Source organism: Rhinolophus ferrumequinum, chromosome 14 (genome assembly GCF_004115265.2).
Source record: "Rhinolophus ferrumequinum isolate MPI-CBG mRhiFer1 chromosome 14, mRhiFer1_v1.p, whole genome shotgun sequence".
Taxonomy (NCBI): domain Eukaryota; kingdom Metazoa; phylum Chordata; class Mammalia; order Chiroptera; family Rhinolophidae; genus Rhinolophus; species Rhinolophus ferrumequinum.
In genome coordinates this window covers 70,665,109-70,678,028 of record NC_046297.1, presented here as the reverse complement: position 1 = coordinate 70,678,028, position 12,920 = coordinate 70,665,109, and the positions used below count along the sequence as shown (strand labels likewise).

Here is a 12,920-nt window from a genome sequence, read left to right as displayed (position 1 = left end):
AGAGGTACGCACAGCTTCTTATTTGATAGTAAAAGGCTGATCAGCCAAACCAGGAGGGCGCTAGGGGCGGGGCATGCACTGTGACCCGCACCTCAGCCATTCCGGGATCCCACACTTATTCCTTCGCGAGCGTCCCCTGAGCTCGCAGACACCTCCTCTGTGCTTCCTAGAAGACCAGCCTGCTCAGCGCCCACCGCCTCACCAGAGCTCCACACCCCTACATGACCCCCTCACTGCTCTCACCCCTGCACTGTACTCCCAGCCTGTGTGCCCCACTGCAGCACTGGAATGCAGTTACAGACATTTGGCCAGGGTCCATTGTGTCTAACTGAGTCCCTGCTATAGGCGGGTAGTGGATGGATGCAGGATGGACGGATGGACGAGTGGGGTAGTGAGGGATGAGTGACCTGTACTCTCGTGTTTGTTGAGTTTGTGAAGGCAGAGAGAAAGTATCAAGATCCTTTTTCCTAGGCTGGGGCCCAGGAGCCCAGATGGCTAGGCAGATTAGAAGGAGCCATGGGGGTCACCCTAACTGGGGTGAGAAGGTCTGAGGCTTGGATGACACTGTGAAGGGAGGACAAGCCTGGATGCAGAGCCACAGGAACAGTGAGGGGTCGAGCCGGGGTGGCAGGAATCTTTGCTTTATTTAGAAAGGCTTGAGAAAAGATGAAAAATGAGAGATTGAAAAGGTAGAGACATTGCTTGAGGACAGACGAGTCATTTTAAATTCTTTGTGTTCTCAGAGGGCGTCTTTGCATAAGGCCACCAGCCAGCAGGCATATTTTCCAAATTTTCCTCCCGCTTTTTTCCTGGTTTACCTTCAGTGGCCTGAAGTGCTTGTCCAAAAGGAGATGGTTAAAGGCAGTGGGCTTGATAGCGGCTTTGTTTCCAGCAAGCAAGCTGCTCCCCATGCAAAAGTTCTGTCCCCTGGGGAAGGACAGGGGACTTGGGTTCCTGCACCAGGCCATCACTGATTCACAGTGTGGTCCTGGGCCTGTCAGCTCTGCACAGGGTTCTAGCGTTCCCTTCTGAAAGGTGCGAGTTCTGTTGGATGAGCGCTAGTGGCTGGAATGTCGCAGCTATATGCTGTAACAAACAGCCCAAGATTTCAGGACACCGGTACCCACCCTGTGGCTCCGCCCATCATATGGCCCCGCCCACCGTGTGGCTCCGCCTACCCCTGGCTCCTCCCTTCTGCACTCTTCAGTTCCCTTAGTTCTTCTGTCAGGGAGATGGGGGATTGTAGAAGGGATATAATTGTGGGCCGGCTTTGGGAGGGGTGTCACTTATGGGACTCAGTTCCCTGACGGGGAGGCTACACTCTGGCTGTGTGCTCAGTGGGAATGGGAATGGTTTGATGAACACCCAGCCAGCCTCCGCTGCCAGAACCTTCTCAAGTTCAATTGTTCCTTGAGGGGAGGTCAGGGAGGGCGCCCTGGTGGAGGAGGTCGTGGGCGGGGCCTCAAGACATAGAGCTAGAGGTGCGTGCCAGGGAGGAGACAGCAGGAGCCCAGCGCAGGGGGCACAGTGGATGCAAATGGCAGCAAAAGCCACCGCCGGCACAGCGCCCTCTGGGAGGGGTGTGCACCAGCTGTGTGCCCGCTTCAAATGCTGCATTGTCCCTGTAAACTGAACCAGCCTCGTCAGCGGCACTCTGAGCCCCCGGGAGCGACCCCGCTCTGTCCAGGCTCAGAGAGCAGCCCTCTCCCGCATGTCTCCTTTCCTCCTTGGTGCACTAGCCGTCTGGTCGGGCGCTGCATTTTCAACGAGGAAGAGGAAGCCCTCGCTTCTGACGGGACTCATCCTGGCCCTGCACTGGGCACCTGTGTGGCCCCAGAACCCTGGCTTGGTGGATGTGGGGCAGGACCACAGGCTGCTGTGTGGTGTTGGCCATGCGTGTTTCCTCCCACTGAGGGAAGTGATTCACCGTGGTCCACAGGCAGCCACGGGCCACCAGCACACAGCCCGGAGACCTGCCTCCCCAAGCACCCACGGGGCTCCCCCTCCCCACAAGGCCCCTGTCCCTAGACGCCCCGTGTCAGGGCCGGCCCGCGGTGCACGTGCTGGGGGTGCCGCAGAGCCTCTGTGTAAGAGAACTCCGGGCTGCGTGGGCCTCCTCTCCAACTCGCCTTAATTTTAATTTAATTCCCTTTAATCTTTAATGAAAAGTTGTAAAAGTAAATTATTTACCCAAGAGAGCCAAGCAGCTCCTCAGGAGCTGTTCCCGACTGGAGGGTAATTACACGTGTGGGTCTTGAACAGCCTCCTTCCTGGACGCTGGGGAAGAGGCGGGCTAGTTTATGAACTAATTAGCTGCCTCAGTAACTGTTAAAGATACGCGCATTTGCATTTGGTGGGCCGAGAGCACAGCTCTGACCCAACAGTGGCCGAGGGGGCAGACAGAGCCCCCCTGTTCTGGCCCCATGACCTGGGGAGCTGGGGAGCTGAGCCGAGCTCCCTGCAGGCAGCACTCTGGCTCTGGGGCAGACGGAGCCAGCCCTCTCCTGCCTGTGATGTCTCCTGCTGTCCCTCTGTCCGAGCCAGCCCACGAATGGAAGGGCCCCCTTCCCAGCACTTCTGGAGTCTCAGAAAGTGGGAGGCAAGAGTGATGGGAGCAGCAAAGGGGGGCTGTGTGCTGTGACGCCCACCTCCCCGGGCTGTGCACTGCTGCTTTGGGTTGAGACGCTTGCCAGAACACCATCACCCGTCTCCTGGGGACTATCCTGTTTCCCCGAAAATAAGACCCAGCTAGACCATCAGCTCTAATGCTTCTTTTGGAGCAAAAATTAATGTAAGACCCGGTATTATATTATTATTATAATATTGTATTATATTATATATTATATATTATATTATCTTATATAAGACCCGGTCTTATAGTAAAATAAGACCGGGTCTTATGTTAATTTTTGCTCCAAGACACATTAGAGCTGATTGTCCAGCTGGGTCTTATTTTCGGGGAAACACGGTATCCATGCTTCTAACCTCTTCACCAAACTCTCTATTGATATACAATAAAGTATCAAAATTAAAAAAAAAATTAAAACATCTGGAATAAGGGAGACCGTATTCGGCATAGTTGGTCATCAAGACTTCGAGGAGAGGGCGTGCAGGAGAGGCTGTGTGTGAGTGTGTGTGTGTGTGTGTGTGTGTGTGTGTGTGTGAAGGTCGGGGGTGGGGGACTAAAATGTGGCTACTGAAACCTCTCGATTGGTACACCTTTGGCTCTGAGTTTCCTAACAGCCAAAGAGAAAAGGTCAGCTACTTGTTTCCCATTGGTAAAGAGGGAAAAGTTGCTGGGTTGGTTGAGTACCTTCCAGCTCTCTGTGTTGTCATTAGAGAAAGTACATCACTTTTTACTGGATAATTGGGAATTACAAGGTTTCATACTCGATCTCCTGTGCCTTTTCCCAAAGGATAGCTGTCCAGTTATTGTCGGTAGGGCGAAGCCAGACCCATAACCTGGCACCCCCGGCCGTAGCTCTCATCTTACATCCTGAGTCTTGGCTATATGTTTTTTTCCACTTGAACTTCTTTGGCTTCATCTAAGAAGTGACAGAGAACCTTGATTAATTCCCAAGCCAGGCCTTGCCGGAATCAAATTTAACTCTAAAATTTAGGCTCACCCAAGATTTATGTCAACTAGAAAAGTGTGGTGTCCTGTGACATTTACAATTTAAATGTGCTTCAGCTGAGGCAGGCTTGGTAAGGCCCCAAAAACCTCGCTCCCTTTGGCTGGTCCTAGGTCTTCGCCTCGTTAGTTTTTCCTGCACTGTTCTTAAGTCTTGAAATTTTTTTAATCCAAAATTAGATATTTGCACTCAAAGTCTACTTAGCCGTCCCCTGTTTCTTAGAGTTACCAAAGGCCAGGAAGGTGGAATTGTGAGCGAGGTGGAGAGGACGCCCTCACTGGGGTTCGGAGCTCTGGGGGAAAATAAGCCTTCACTGTTTGGCCTCGGGCATCATGTGCTAAGGAAGCAATGAGCAAGAAACCCAAGGGGGTCATTCCTCTTTGCCACTGGAAAGTGATTTGCACGTATTCCCTTCAGTCACTAAGGGAGCTGTGCTGTGTAGGCTCCAGTGGGAGGTCCGGCCCCCACCCCGCTTCCTCTCCTCCACACCTCGACTTGTTCATCTGCAAAATGGGGCAGCGACACTGCCAGCCTGATGGGACTCAATGAGACAATATTCATGCGGCCCTTAGATCTGCCGCGAGGATCCAGCCGTTGCTCAAGAAAGTGGGCACTGTTGTCCCACAGGACTAGCCACAGCAGGAAGTGGTGTGTGCCGGCCTGCGGGGGCAGGTGGGATACTGGATATGGGGGTCCAGTAAGGACAAACCCCTTCCACCACACTCTCCCCCTTCTCCTGGGCTCGTTCAGATCATGGAAACTTCCTCGATGGTCAACTGGCAGATGCTGAGGGCTGTGTCTCCAAGGCCAGCTCGTCCTGGCTGTGCTTGTGAACGGCGGAGCAGTAGAAGCAGCGTTTGGCGGACCTGGCCCAGCGTGTGCCTTCTGGGACCGCCCCCACCCCAGGAAGCAGGACTTCCCCAGGTCCAGGGGCAGATGGGGCCTGCAGGGCCCACCCTGGGGAGGCCTCCCTGCCCAGGGGCGCACATCTCCCCCGTCCTCCGAGCTCTCTCACCCGTGAGTGTCCCCCACCCACAATGGCTGCCCTGGGCCCCAGCGCAGGCTGGCACTCGGCTTCCTTTCTCCTGGAGCCCCCCAGGGTGGGCCCTGAGCCCTTCCCTCCTCTCGGCTTCTATTTATAGCCTGTGTTTCTGCCAGAGCCTGTCACCCGTGCTGTCGCATAAACGTGGCGGCGGTTTGGGGAGGAATTCTGGGCCAGACAAAATTAAGTCCGTGACTTCAGCTAGTATTAGAAGTGAAGGAGAAGCAGGGCTGAGGGCAGGAGGCAGAAGGTGGACCGTGGCTGGATTTAATGCTTTGAGGGAAGAGACGAAGCTGCTCCCAGGAGATTTCTTGCATGCGAGTGTCCTGCATAAATCATGTCGTCCACGAAAGCTTCGTCTGCAAGTCAGGGACCCAGGGCCCAGAAGTGGTAGGTTTGTCCCAATCCTCTACACCCTCCAATTACAGACGGAGTGACTGACGGGGTGACGGCTGGATGGGGGATGGGCACCCCGGCCCCAGAGCCCACTCATTCCCTCATTCATTCATTCATTCGTTTGTTCAACAAATCGGAGCTAGAACGAGTGTCTGCCTGGCCTGGGCACCGGGGACACTGGTAAGTGCCAGGTCTCCTGCAGCTTCCCGGGGAGGAGGCGGAGGTAGTTAATAGTTAAACCGATGGGTAAATGAGAACTTCAGATAAGGTGTTGAGGGTCACGAGAAAATGAAAGGGGATGAGAAAGTGACGGGACTTGTACAGTCCTGGAGGTCAGAGTCTGAAAGGGGCCTCCGCCGCCTTCCTCCTGGAGGCTGGGGGACCGTGCTTCCGCCTTCTCGGCTTTAGGGGCGCCTGCCCTCCTTGGCCCCGTCGTCCTCCGTGTTCAAAGCCAGCAGCCCCCTCCAGCCTCCCTCTGCTTCTGTGGTCACATGGCCATGTCCCCTTTCCCTTTTAACAACCTTTGTGACTGTGTCCTGCCCCCAGGGGTACTCCAAGCTCATGTCCCTTCTCAGGGTCCGCAATCACACCTGCAAAGTCCCTTTACCATGTGAGCGGACGTATTCCACAGGGTCCTGGCATTAGGGTACAGACCTCTTTGGGGGGTGCATTCTGTCTACCACCGCCCCTCCCCCCATGGTAAAGCAGACTCAGGGTTTCAGAAGCTTTTCCAGGACAAGGTTTGACCCTCACAGGGTCGGCTTCCGGTCTCCCCTCCCCGTTCACCACTCCCCAGGTGGCCCCCAGGTGGATGTCCCCTGTGCATGGTCCCCTGTAGCTGGTATTGGCTTAGAGAACGGCTCAAAGGGAGGGAGGATAGGTGGGCCGCTTCCTGCAGTCGCCCCTGCCTGCGGTCAGAGGTAGGGTTCCAGCCTGGGACTCCTCCTTCCTCCTGAGTCTGGGATATTCCAGGTCCCAGCAGTGTGGCCACTGGGCCCCCATGGAGCCTGCAGCCTCCTGCACAGAGCAGTCTGAAACGTCCATGTGGCCTGGGACACTCTGAAAGGACTGGTCCCCACCTCCCGTCCTCTCCGTAGCACTTTAAGCCTCATTTTCCCCCTTAGCATTCAGTTACCCTGCGTGTCAGGAAGCACCCTGGAGAGGCTAGATAAATGCAAACTGTCCCCAAGGGCCAGAGGTCTACCCCACTCCCCAGGGTGGAACCAGGTGGGTAAAGACCAGGCCGCCCCTGCTGAGGCCGCGCTCTGTGTCCGCCTCCCTGCTAAACCTTTCCAGTTCTCACAGAACCCTTTGAAGTGGGTCCTGCTGTCATCCCGTCTAAAGGTGAGGAAACTGAGGCCCAGAGAAGACAAGTGGAAATTACTCAAGGGCAGGGGTCTCCACCTGGCCCGGATTGGGGAGGGGGTCCCCACCACCGGGAAATGGAAGGTGACCGGGGCTGATCCTGGAGGCCAAGGGGAGAAAGTAGGCTCCACACACCTGGGCCATCATACCCAGGGCTTCCACGGGGTGCGAAGGGCCCCTCCCCGCACACCTGGGCCCTCAGACCCAGGGCTTCCATGGGGGTGCGAAGGGCCCCTCCCCGCACACCATGGGGAGGCGCCTGGGTAGCCGTGGGGAGCACTTGAGGGCATGGGCCTGCTGCATGGGACACTCATGGCCTGGGGTCCCCACCCACCTCCCTGGGGCCAGCTGGCCTCTGCCTCGGACACAGAGAAGGTGCTAACCCACCATCACTTGTGGGGTCACCACTCTGCTGCTTACCTCACTGTGACGGGGCGGACACGGCTCTCACCCTCCTCATCTGACCGCAGAGGTGCTGGGCCAGGGGACCTGACGCCTGGGGCCTCCCCGAGGACCATGGCAGGAACTCCCAGACGTGGGGCTGAGCCCTGCTGGTGCCAGAGGGCAGGTCCACAATTCAACATGCGGGTCTCATTCTTCCAGGTAATTTAGACACTGCCCCAGAGCAGTTTGCCTCTTGAGACAGTGTTACTGATTTCTTCCCTGCTGCTTTCTGGTGAGTTTTCTGAATAGCTGGCAGGCAGGCAGTCCAGGCTTCTCTCTGGTCTCAGCGGCGCCTCACAGCCTTGCTCAGTGGGGCCTCCATGTGAGAAGGGGGCCCTTCTCCCTAGCGTGCTCCAGAGTCACAGAAGTGAATTAGCGAGGGGTGTATCTCTTGGGTCCCAGGAGAGGCAGGTTCAGGAGGCATCATGCTCACGGGGGAGGGGAGGCTCTGCTCCGCTCCACCCTCCTTTCTTCCCAGTGACCGGGGAGGTTTGAGTGTGACGGGGGGTGGGGGTAGGTCACAGTCTTGTGCTCGGATCCCAGATTCTGAAGTCTCAGAAACTGCCCCAGTCAAAGAGCGTGGAGGGAACAGAAATGCGTCAGCTCGGTGGGCGGCTGCTGTGGGTGCTGGGCACAGGGGAGCACGGCTCCCTTCCCAGTGTGCCTGGCTATGAGGGGTTCCTGGGATGCAGGACTTCCAGTACGAAAACTGGAGGGTCCCAGGCACACCAGACTGGTGGTCACCCTGCAACGAGGCACACAGCAGGGAGTAGGACAGACGTGTCCTGCCCCTTTGCCCTCCTCCTCCCAGGGGAGGCAGGCAAAGAAACAAGCACACACAGCTATGAATAACAGCCAGTGACTTGGGGGCCCATGGCGGTGCTCACCCCAGCCCTGGTCACGGAAGGCCTCGCGGGGTCTCTGGCCCCTCTCTGGCTCCCACCCCCAACCCCAGCCTCTAAAGCCACGGTCATTACCCTGGTTTTGCAGGTGACGTGAAGGAGACTTAGGTTGGCAAAGGGCCTCCCCCAGAACGAAGGGGCCTGCCCCTTCGTGAAGGGGTTGGCGCTGTCCACCATCCCTGCAGTGCTGGCCTGAGCTTCTAGAGAGAGCGCCAAGGAAAGGTTCCCACCAGGAGCTGTGTTCACAGCCTCACCCCCCTCCCCCATTGCCCGGGGGCCACGGAAGGGTTGAAAGGGGGCACCACCAGGCAGGCTGGAGGCCACTGAGCAGAGGGGCCATAGGCAGGTCCTCAGCTGCTCTAGCTAGCGGCCCACACAGTTCTCTGCAAGGAACAAAAGAGCAGAGATGTAATGAGCCAGCCACCCTTCACTGATTTGCACATAATCGTATCTTTCCTTTAGTGGAGCCAGCAACCAAAGCACCCTGACACCTGCTTTCTCTGTTTCCCCCTTTGTTTCAAGAGGTTCAGACTGTGCCTGGTTGTGTTCCCTTTCAGTACACATGACTGACGTCCAGCCTGAGTGGGGACAGGAACCAAGGACTGGTGGCCATTGTCGTCACCCCCGTTTCTCAGACAGGAAACTGATGCCCAGGAAGGAAGCCACTGCCCTGCCAGTGCTGGGACTCAAGATGCAAGTCACATATTTGCCATTTGTTCAGACAGGGGACTAGGATGGTGCCAGGATGGGCCCCTCTGGAGGGCATTTCCAGAACCAGAACTCGTGCCTTTTGCGTGCTGTGGCCCATAGAGCGATGTAGCACAGTGGTTATAATTCATTCTAGCTGTTAGTAATGGTTCTGGCTCCATTGCTCGGGAGCTGTGGTGATGCACCTCGGGGCACACAAATAGAAATGGCCAAGCTGAGGTCCTTCTGATGATGCCAGCTCCTGTGCTCAACAGAACAGAGCAGCCAGGAGAAAGGAGAGCTGGTCTTTTGCATGCCTGCTGTGTACCAGGCACCCTTGAAAGTGCTTTATGTGTCCTGCAGACAGACCAGTGGGTGGGACCCAGCTCCTCCAAATTTATCCCAGCTCATGTATCCCTGCACATCCCAAAGTGTAGGATGCAGCAAAAGCAGGGTTTTGAGGGCAAATCATAGCCTTACAAACAGATGTTGGTAGAGAGAAAGCTGTCCTCTCCTCCAGGAAGCCCATCCTGATGGTATTCCACACCTGCATCTTGTGAAGGGCCTCTTCTCTGGGCCCCACAGGAAGCAAACCACCCCCCATCACACACACCTTACTCTGTCAGTGCGGTCTCATGTGGCTTACTGGTTTTCTCTTGGCTTACTGGTAACTCTTGGCTTACCTGGTTTTCTCTTGCTGGATTGTGAACTCTCTCAATGTTGGGACTTGTGCATTTCTGTGTTCCTCATCACCTTGGCCACTGGGTGCTAGCAGGGGGTGAAGGGGTGTGACAGTGGATGTTGAATGAATGAATGAATGTTGTCCAGTGACCTCTGCAGCCCATCCCAGGTCCCACATGACCCACCTGGTGGAGGGTCTACCCCGGTGTGAGGGTGGGTGGGTTTGACAAGCTGTGCACCAGGAGCTGAACATGGGTGGGTTTGAAGGTGGCCGTGCTCTAAGGGGCGGGCCCTGGAGCCTCCCTGAGGCTGGTCTACCCTGGGGTCAGCCACTCTAGACACGCTTTTCCCTTTGTCCCCATCGTTCCATTCATGAGACTGTATCCTAGGAACCCAAGTCCAGAATGCAGACACAGCTCAATGTAAAAATGTGGACGTCAGAGCTGTTCATCTGCTGAAAAAGTGGACACAACCTAAACATGGCCGGGTGACTGAAGGACGGTTTATTCCTTTCATGGGATCTTCTGCCGCCTTTGAAAACATTCTCACAAAGATGTCAACATGTGGGACATGCTTAGGTCCTCAGGGTCCCAGAGAGCAGGACGCAGAACTGCACCTCAGGTCCCACGGCCACATTCATAAATAAGGATGGAGAAACACAGGAAGTAGATGGTCACCGTAATACTAACAGTGGCTGCTGGGGGAGGGCCGGGATTGTGTGGGATTTTAAAAAAAATATTTTTACTTCTCTAAAGTTTCCAAAGTTTTTCTAGTGTGCTGTGAAAGCTTATGATTTTGAAGAAATAAAAGAGGGGGAGGCTTGCGCTTAGAAGGCTTTCCTGGAAAAGGGTTTGTAGGGAGACTTGGTGGATGCTTCCTTAACCTACAGATACAGCCCCCACCCCCAACCCCACTGTCACTAGGAGTGTGTGTGGCAGAAGCCCAGCCAGGTGCTGCCACTCGAGCTCAGTTCTTTCAGGTGGAAGCAGCTGGAAGGCCCCCCCCCAGACACGAAGTGACTTGGGGGCCCTCTCGGCCCCTCCAGCCGAGGGGTGGGGTGGCAGCCCTGGTGGGTGAAGGGGTGAGGGAATGAATGGACGGATGGACGGACAGGGGGACGGCCCTGACAGCCTCGTGTCCTGTGTCCCTTGCAGACGTGCTGGTGGACGGCCAGCCCTGTGACAGCGAGGTGGCGGCCTGCCGGGTGGGTGACCCTATTCGCCTGGAGGTGAGGCTGACCAACCGGAGCCCACGCAGCGTGGGGCCCTTCGCCCTGACCGTGGTCCCCTTCCAGGACCACCAGAACGGCGTGCACAACTACGACCTGCACGGCGCCATCTCCTTCGTGGGCTCTAGCACCTTCTACCTGGACGCAGTACGTGTGGTTGGGAGCCCCACTCGGCCCAGGTTCATGTCCCGTTGTCCCCACCTCTGCCCCGGTGGTGGACACGGGCTTCTCTGTGTCAACCCTCCTCCACCCAACTCACCCAGAGACCTTAGTTCATTTCTCTGCATCCTGAGTCCTGGGAGTGAAAGGAGGATGACGAGAGCACCCCTGAGGGTTAGGGAGATAAGCCAAGTGGGGGGCCTGGGGCAGCCGAGATCCTGCCTGTTACTGTCACCCTTGCCGTTGCCCCACCCCCCATGCCCCACCCACCTGTTGAAACGGTGCCTTCACCCCAGCCTGAACCCCCCACACCACCTGAACCCTGAATGACCCAGGGAGCAAAGTGCCGTTAGCGCTTTCCAAAGATGGAGGCTGAGGCTCAGAGAGGTGCAGCGACTGGCCTGGGGCAGCACAGCAGGAAGCACTGGAGGGCACTGGAGTAAGGCCTGGGGCCCTTCCTTTTCTCCCCCGTGGCCCCATATCCAGGCAGGTTTAGGGGTCTCCTGGTGGCTTTGGGGTCCACGGGCTCCAGGCTGACGCCTCTTCCTCCCGCCTGCAGGTGCAGCCGTCAGGCCAGGCCGCCTGCCTGGGGGCCCTCCTCTTCCTCTACACGGGCGATTTCTTCCTCCACATCCGGTTCCACGAGGACAGCACGAGCAAGGAGCTGCCGCAGTCGTGGTTCTGCCTGCCCAGCGTGCACGTGCGTGCCCTGGAGGCGCAGGCCTGAGCCCGCTGCCGTCAGGAGGACGCTGTACTTTCAGGGAGAGGCGACCCAAGAGCCACAGGGCCCACCTGGCCCCATGCCCTGGGCATCAGCCCCCACGCATCTTGTCCCCTTTCTCCTGCAGGGTCCTTTCTGGGCTGCGCAGAGCCCCCTGACATGGCAGCCTCTCCCCTTCCCACACTGCCCACCAGGTCCCCTGTGCTGGTGGGTCCCTGAGCCTATTCCTGTGACCCGGGGGTCACAGCCCAGCCAGGAGGAAGACAGGCGAGCGTGAGGGAGGGCTGGGCCTGGGCTGACCCCTGTGCCCTCAGAACCCCCCGAGGGCTGGTTCTTCTCCCTGAGGCCCCAGGGCAGCCCAGGCAGGACAGAGGGCACCATGGTCAGCACGAAGAGGGGTCACGTGCCCCAGCCCTGGCAGGCAAATGCCCAGGCCCTGGGCTGTTTCCAGGCTGGGCTCCAGGGGCCGTGGCCTGCGTGTGGCTGTGTCTGTGACAAGTTCTCCAATAAAGGGCCTGACTTGCCTCCATGCATTGGCTTGTGCAGTGTGGTCGGGGGGTGTCCCCAGCCCAGGGGAGGATTCCAGCACTTGGGACTTGTCAGAAACCCCCATGACACACACAGCTGGTGGCTGGCAGAGGGGCGCCTGTGACTGCATAGCCCACCCCCCATGCGTGTGCTCCCCGGGCCAGCTCCCCACCCCCTCGGAACACTGCCTCCATCCTCCCCACCCCCCACCCCCGACTCTGGTCCCCTCAGCCTCTTGCTTTCTCTTCACCCTCGTGACAATGTTCATAGTCCTTCAGGGGCTCTCGGGGCCCAAGCCTTGGACTCCCAGGTGAGGCTGTTAACTGTGGTTTTACAGGCAGCAGGTGAGGGCAGGTGAGGGCAGGAGGCCAGCCTTGCCTGGCTCAGGGCTGTGCCCCCCCAAGAAGGGGCACCTTACTCAAGCTGCATGAAGCTTGACCCATGGGCAGCAGGTGAGGGCAGGTGAGGGCAGGAGGCCAGCCTTGCCTGGCTCAGGGCTGTGCCCCCCCAAGAAGGGGCACCTTACTCAAGCTGCATGAAGCTGCCCTGGGGCTGTGGTGGCCTGCTCCCTCCGCGCCCTCCGCCAGCACGTCGCAGGCCATGCTTCTCACAGCTGGCCCCAGCTGCCCGCCGGCCCCTCTGCCCAGTGCAGGAAGGGTCTCAGTGCCCCACAGCAAACCATGAGCCAGGAATCCGGGCACAAGCAGCTGGTCTGGGAGCTGGGGGCACCCTGGGGGGTGAGGGGCCGGGGAAGGGAAAGAGCCAGCCTTACTGGGTGGCTGCCACAGTGGGGCCCTGGCACCGAGATCCTCAGGGGAACTTGGGGGAGAGATGTGGCCATGTGCCCTCCACCCCTGGAGTTCATTCCTGTGTGCCAGACGGCCAGTGCCCACACTTCCCGGGAACAACAGACTCCAGCCTTGGGGGACCCTGGGGCACTGAAGTTCCAAGGACTTCTGGGGATGGGGAGTGGGGGTGGGGCTTGCACAAGGCCATTTGCTGAGACGTGTCACATGAGAAATAGGTATTTGGTCCCTGCCCACCTGTGCCTGACACCGAGCTCCTACATCCCTGGGAATTTCCTGGTCACAGAAGCATCTTCTGAGGAGGTGACTCGGGGGGGGCTCCCTGGCGA

General features: G+C 57.8%; 1 protein-coding gene across 1 annotated transcript in view; it reads left to right on the top strand.

The window, feature by feature from the left end:
- Positions 1 to 11,988, top strand: part of TRAPPC9 (trafficking protein particle complex subunit 9) — a 338,019-nt gene extending 326,031 nt beyond the window's left edge. The window contains exons 22-23 of the mRNA XM_033126534.1: positions 10,304 to 10,524; positions 11,096 to 11,988. Of these exons, the coding sequence (XP_032982425.1) occupies positions 10,304 to 10,524; positions 11,096 to 11,263 (389 nt within the window). The 3' untranslated portion in view covers positions 11,264 to 11,988. The remainder of the gene's footprint in view (positions 1 to 10,303; positions 10,525 to 11,095) is intronic.
- Positions 11,989 to 12,920: the final 932 nt, after the last annotated feature.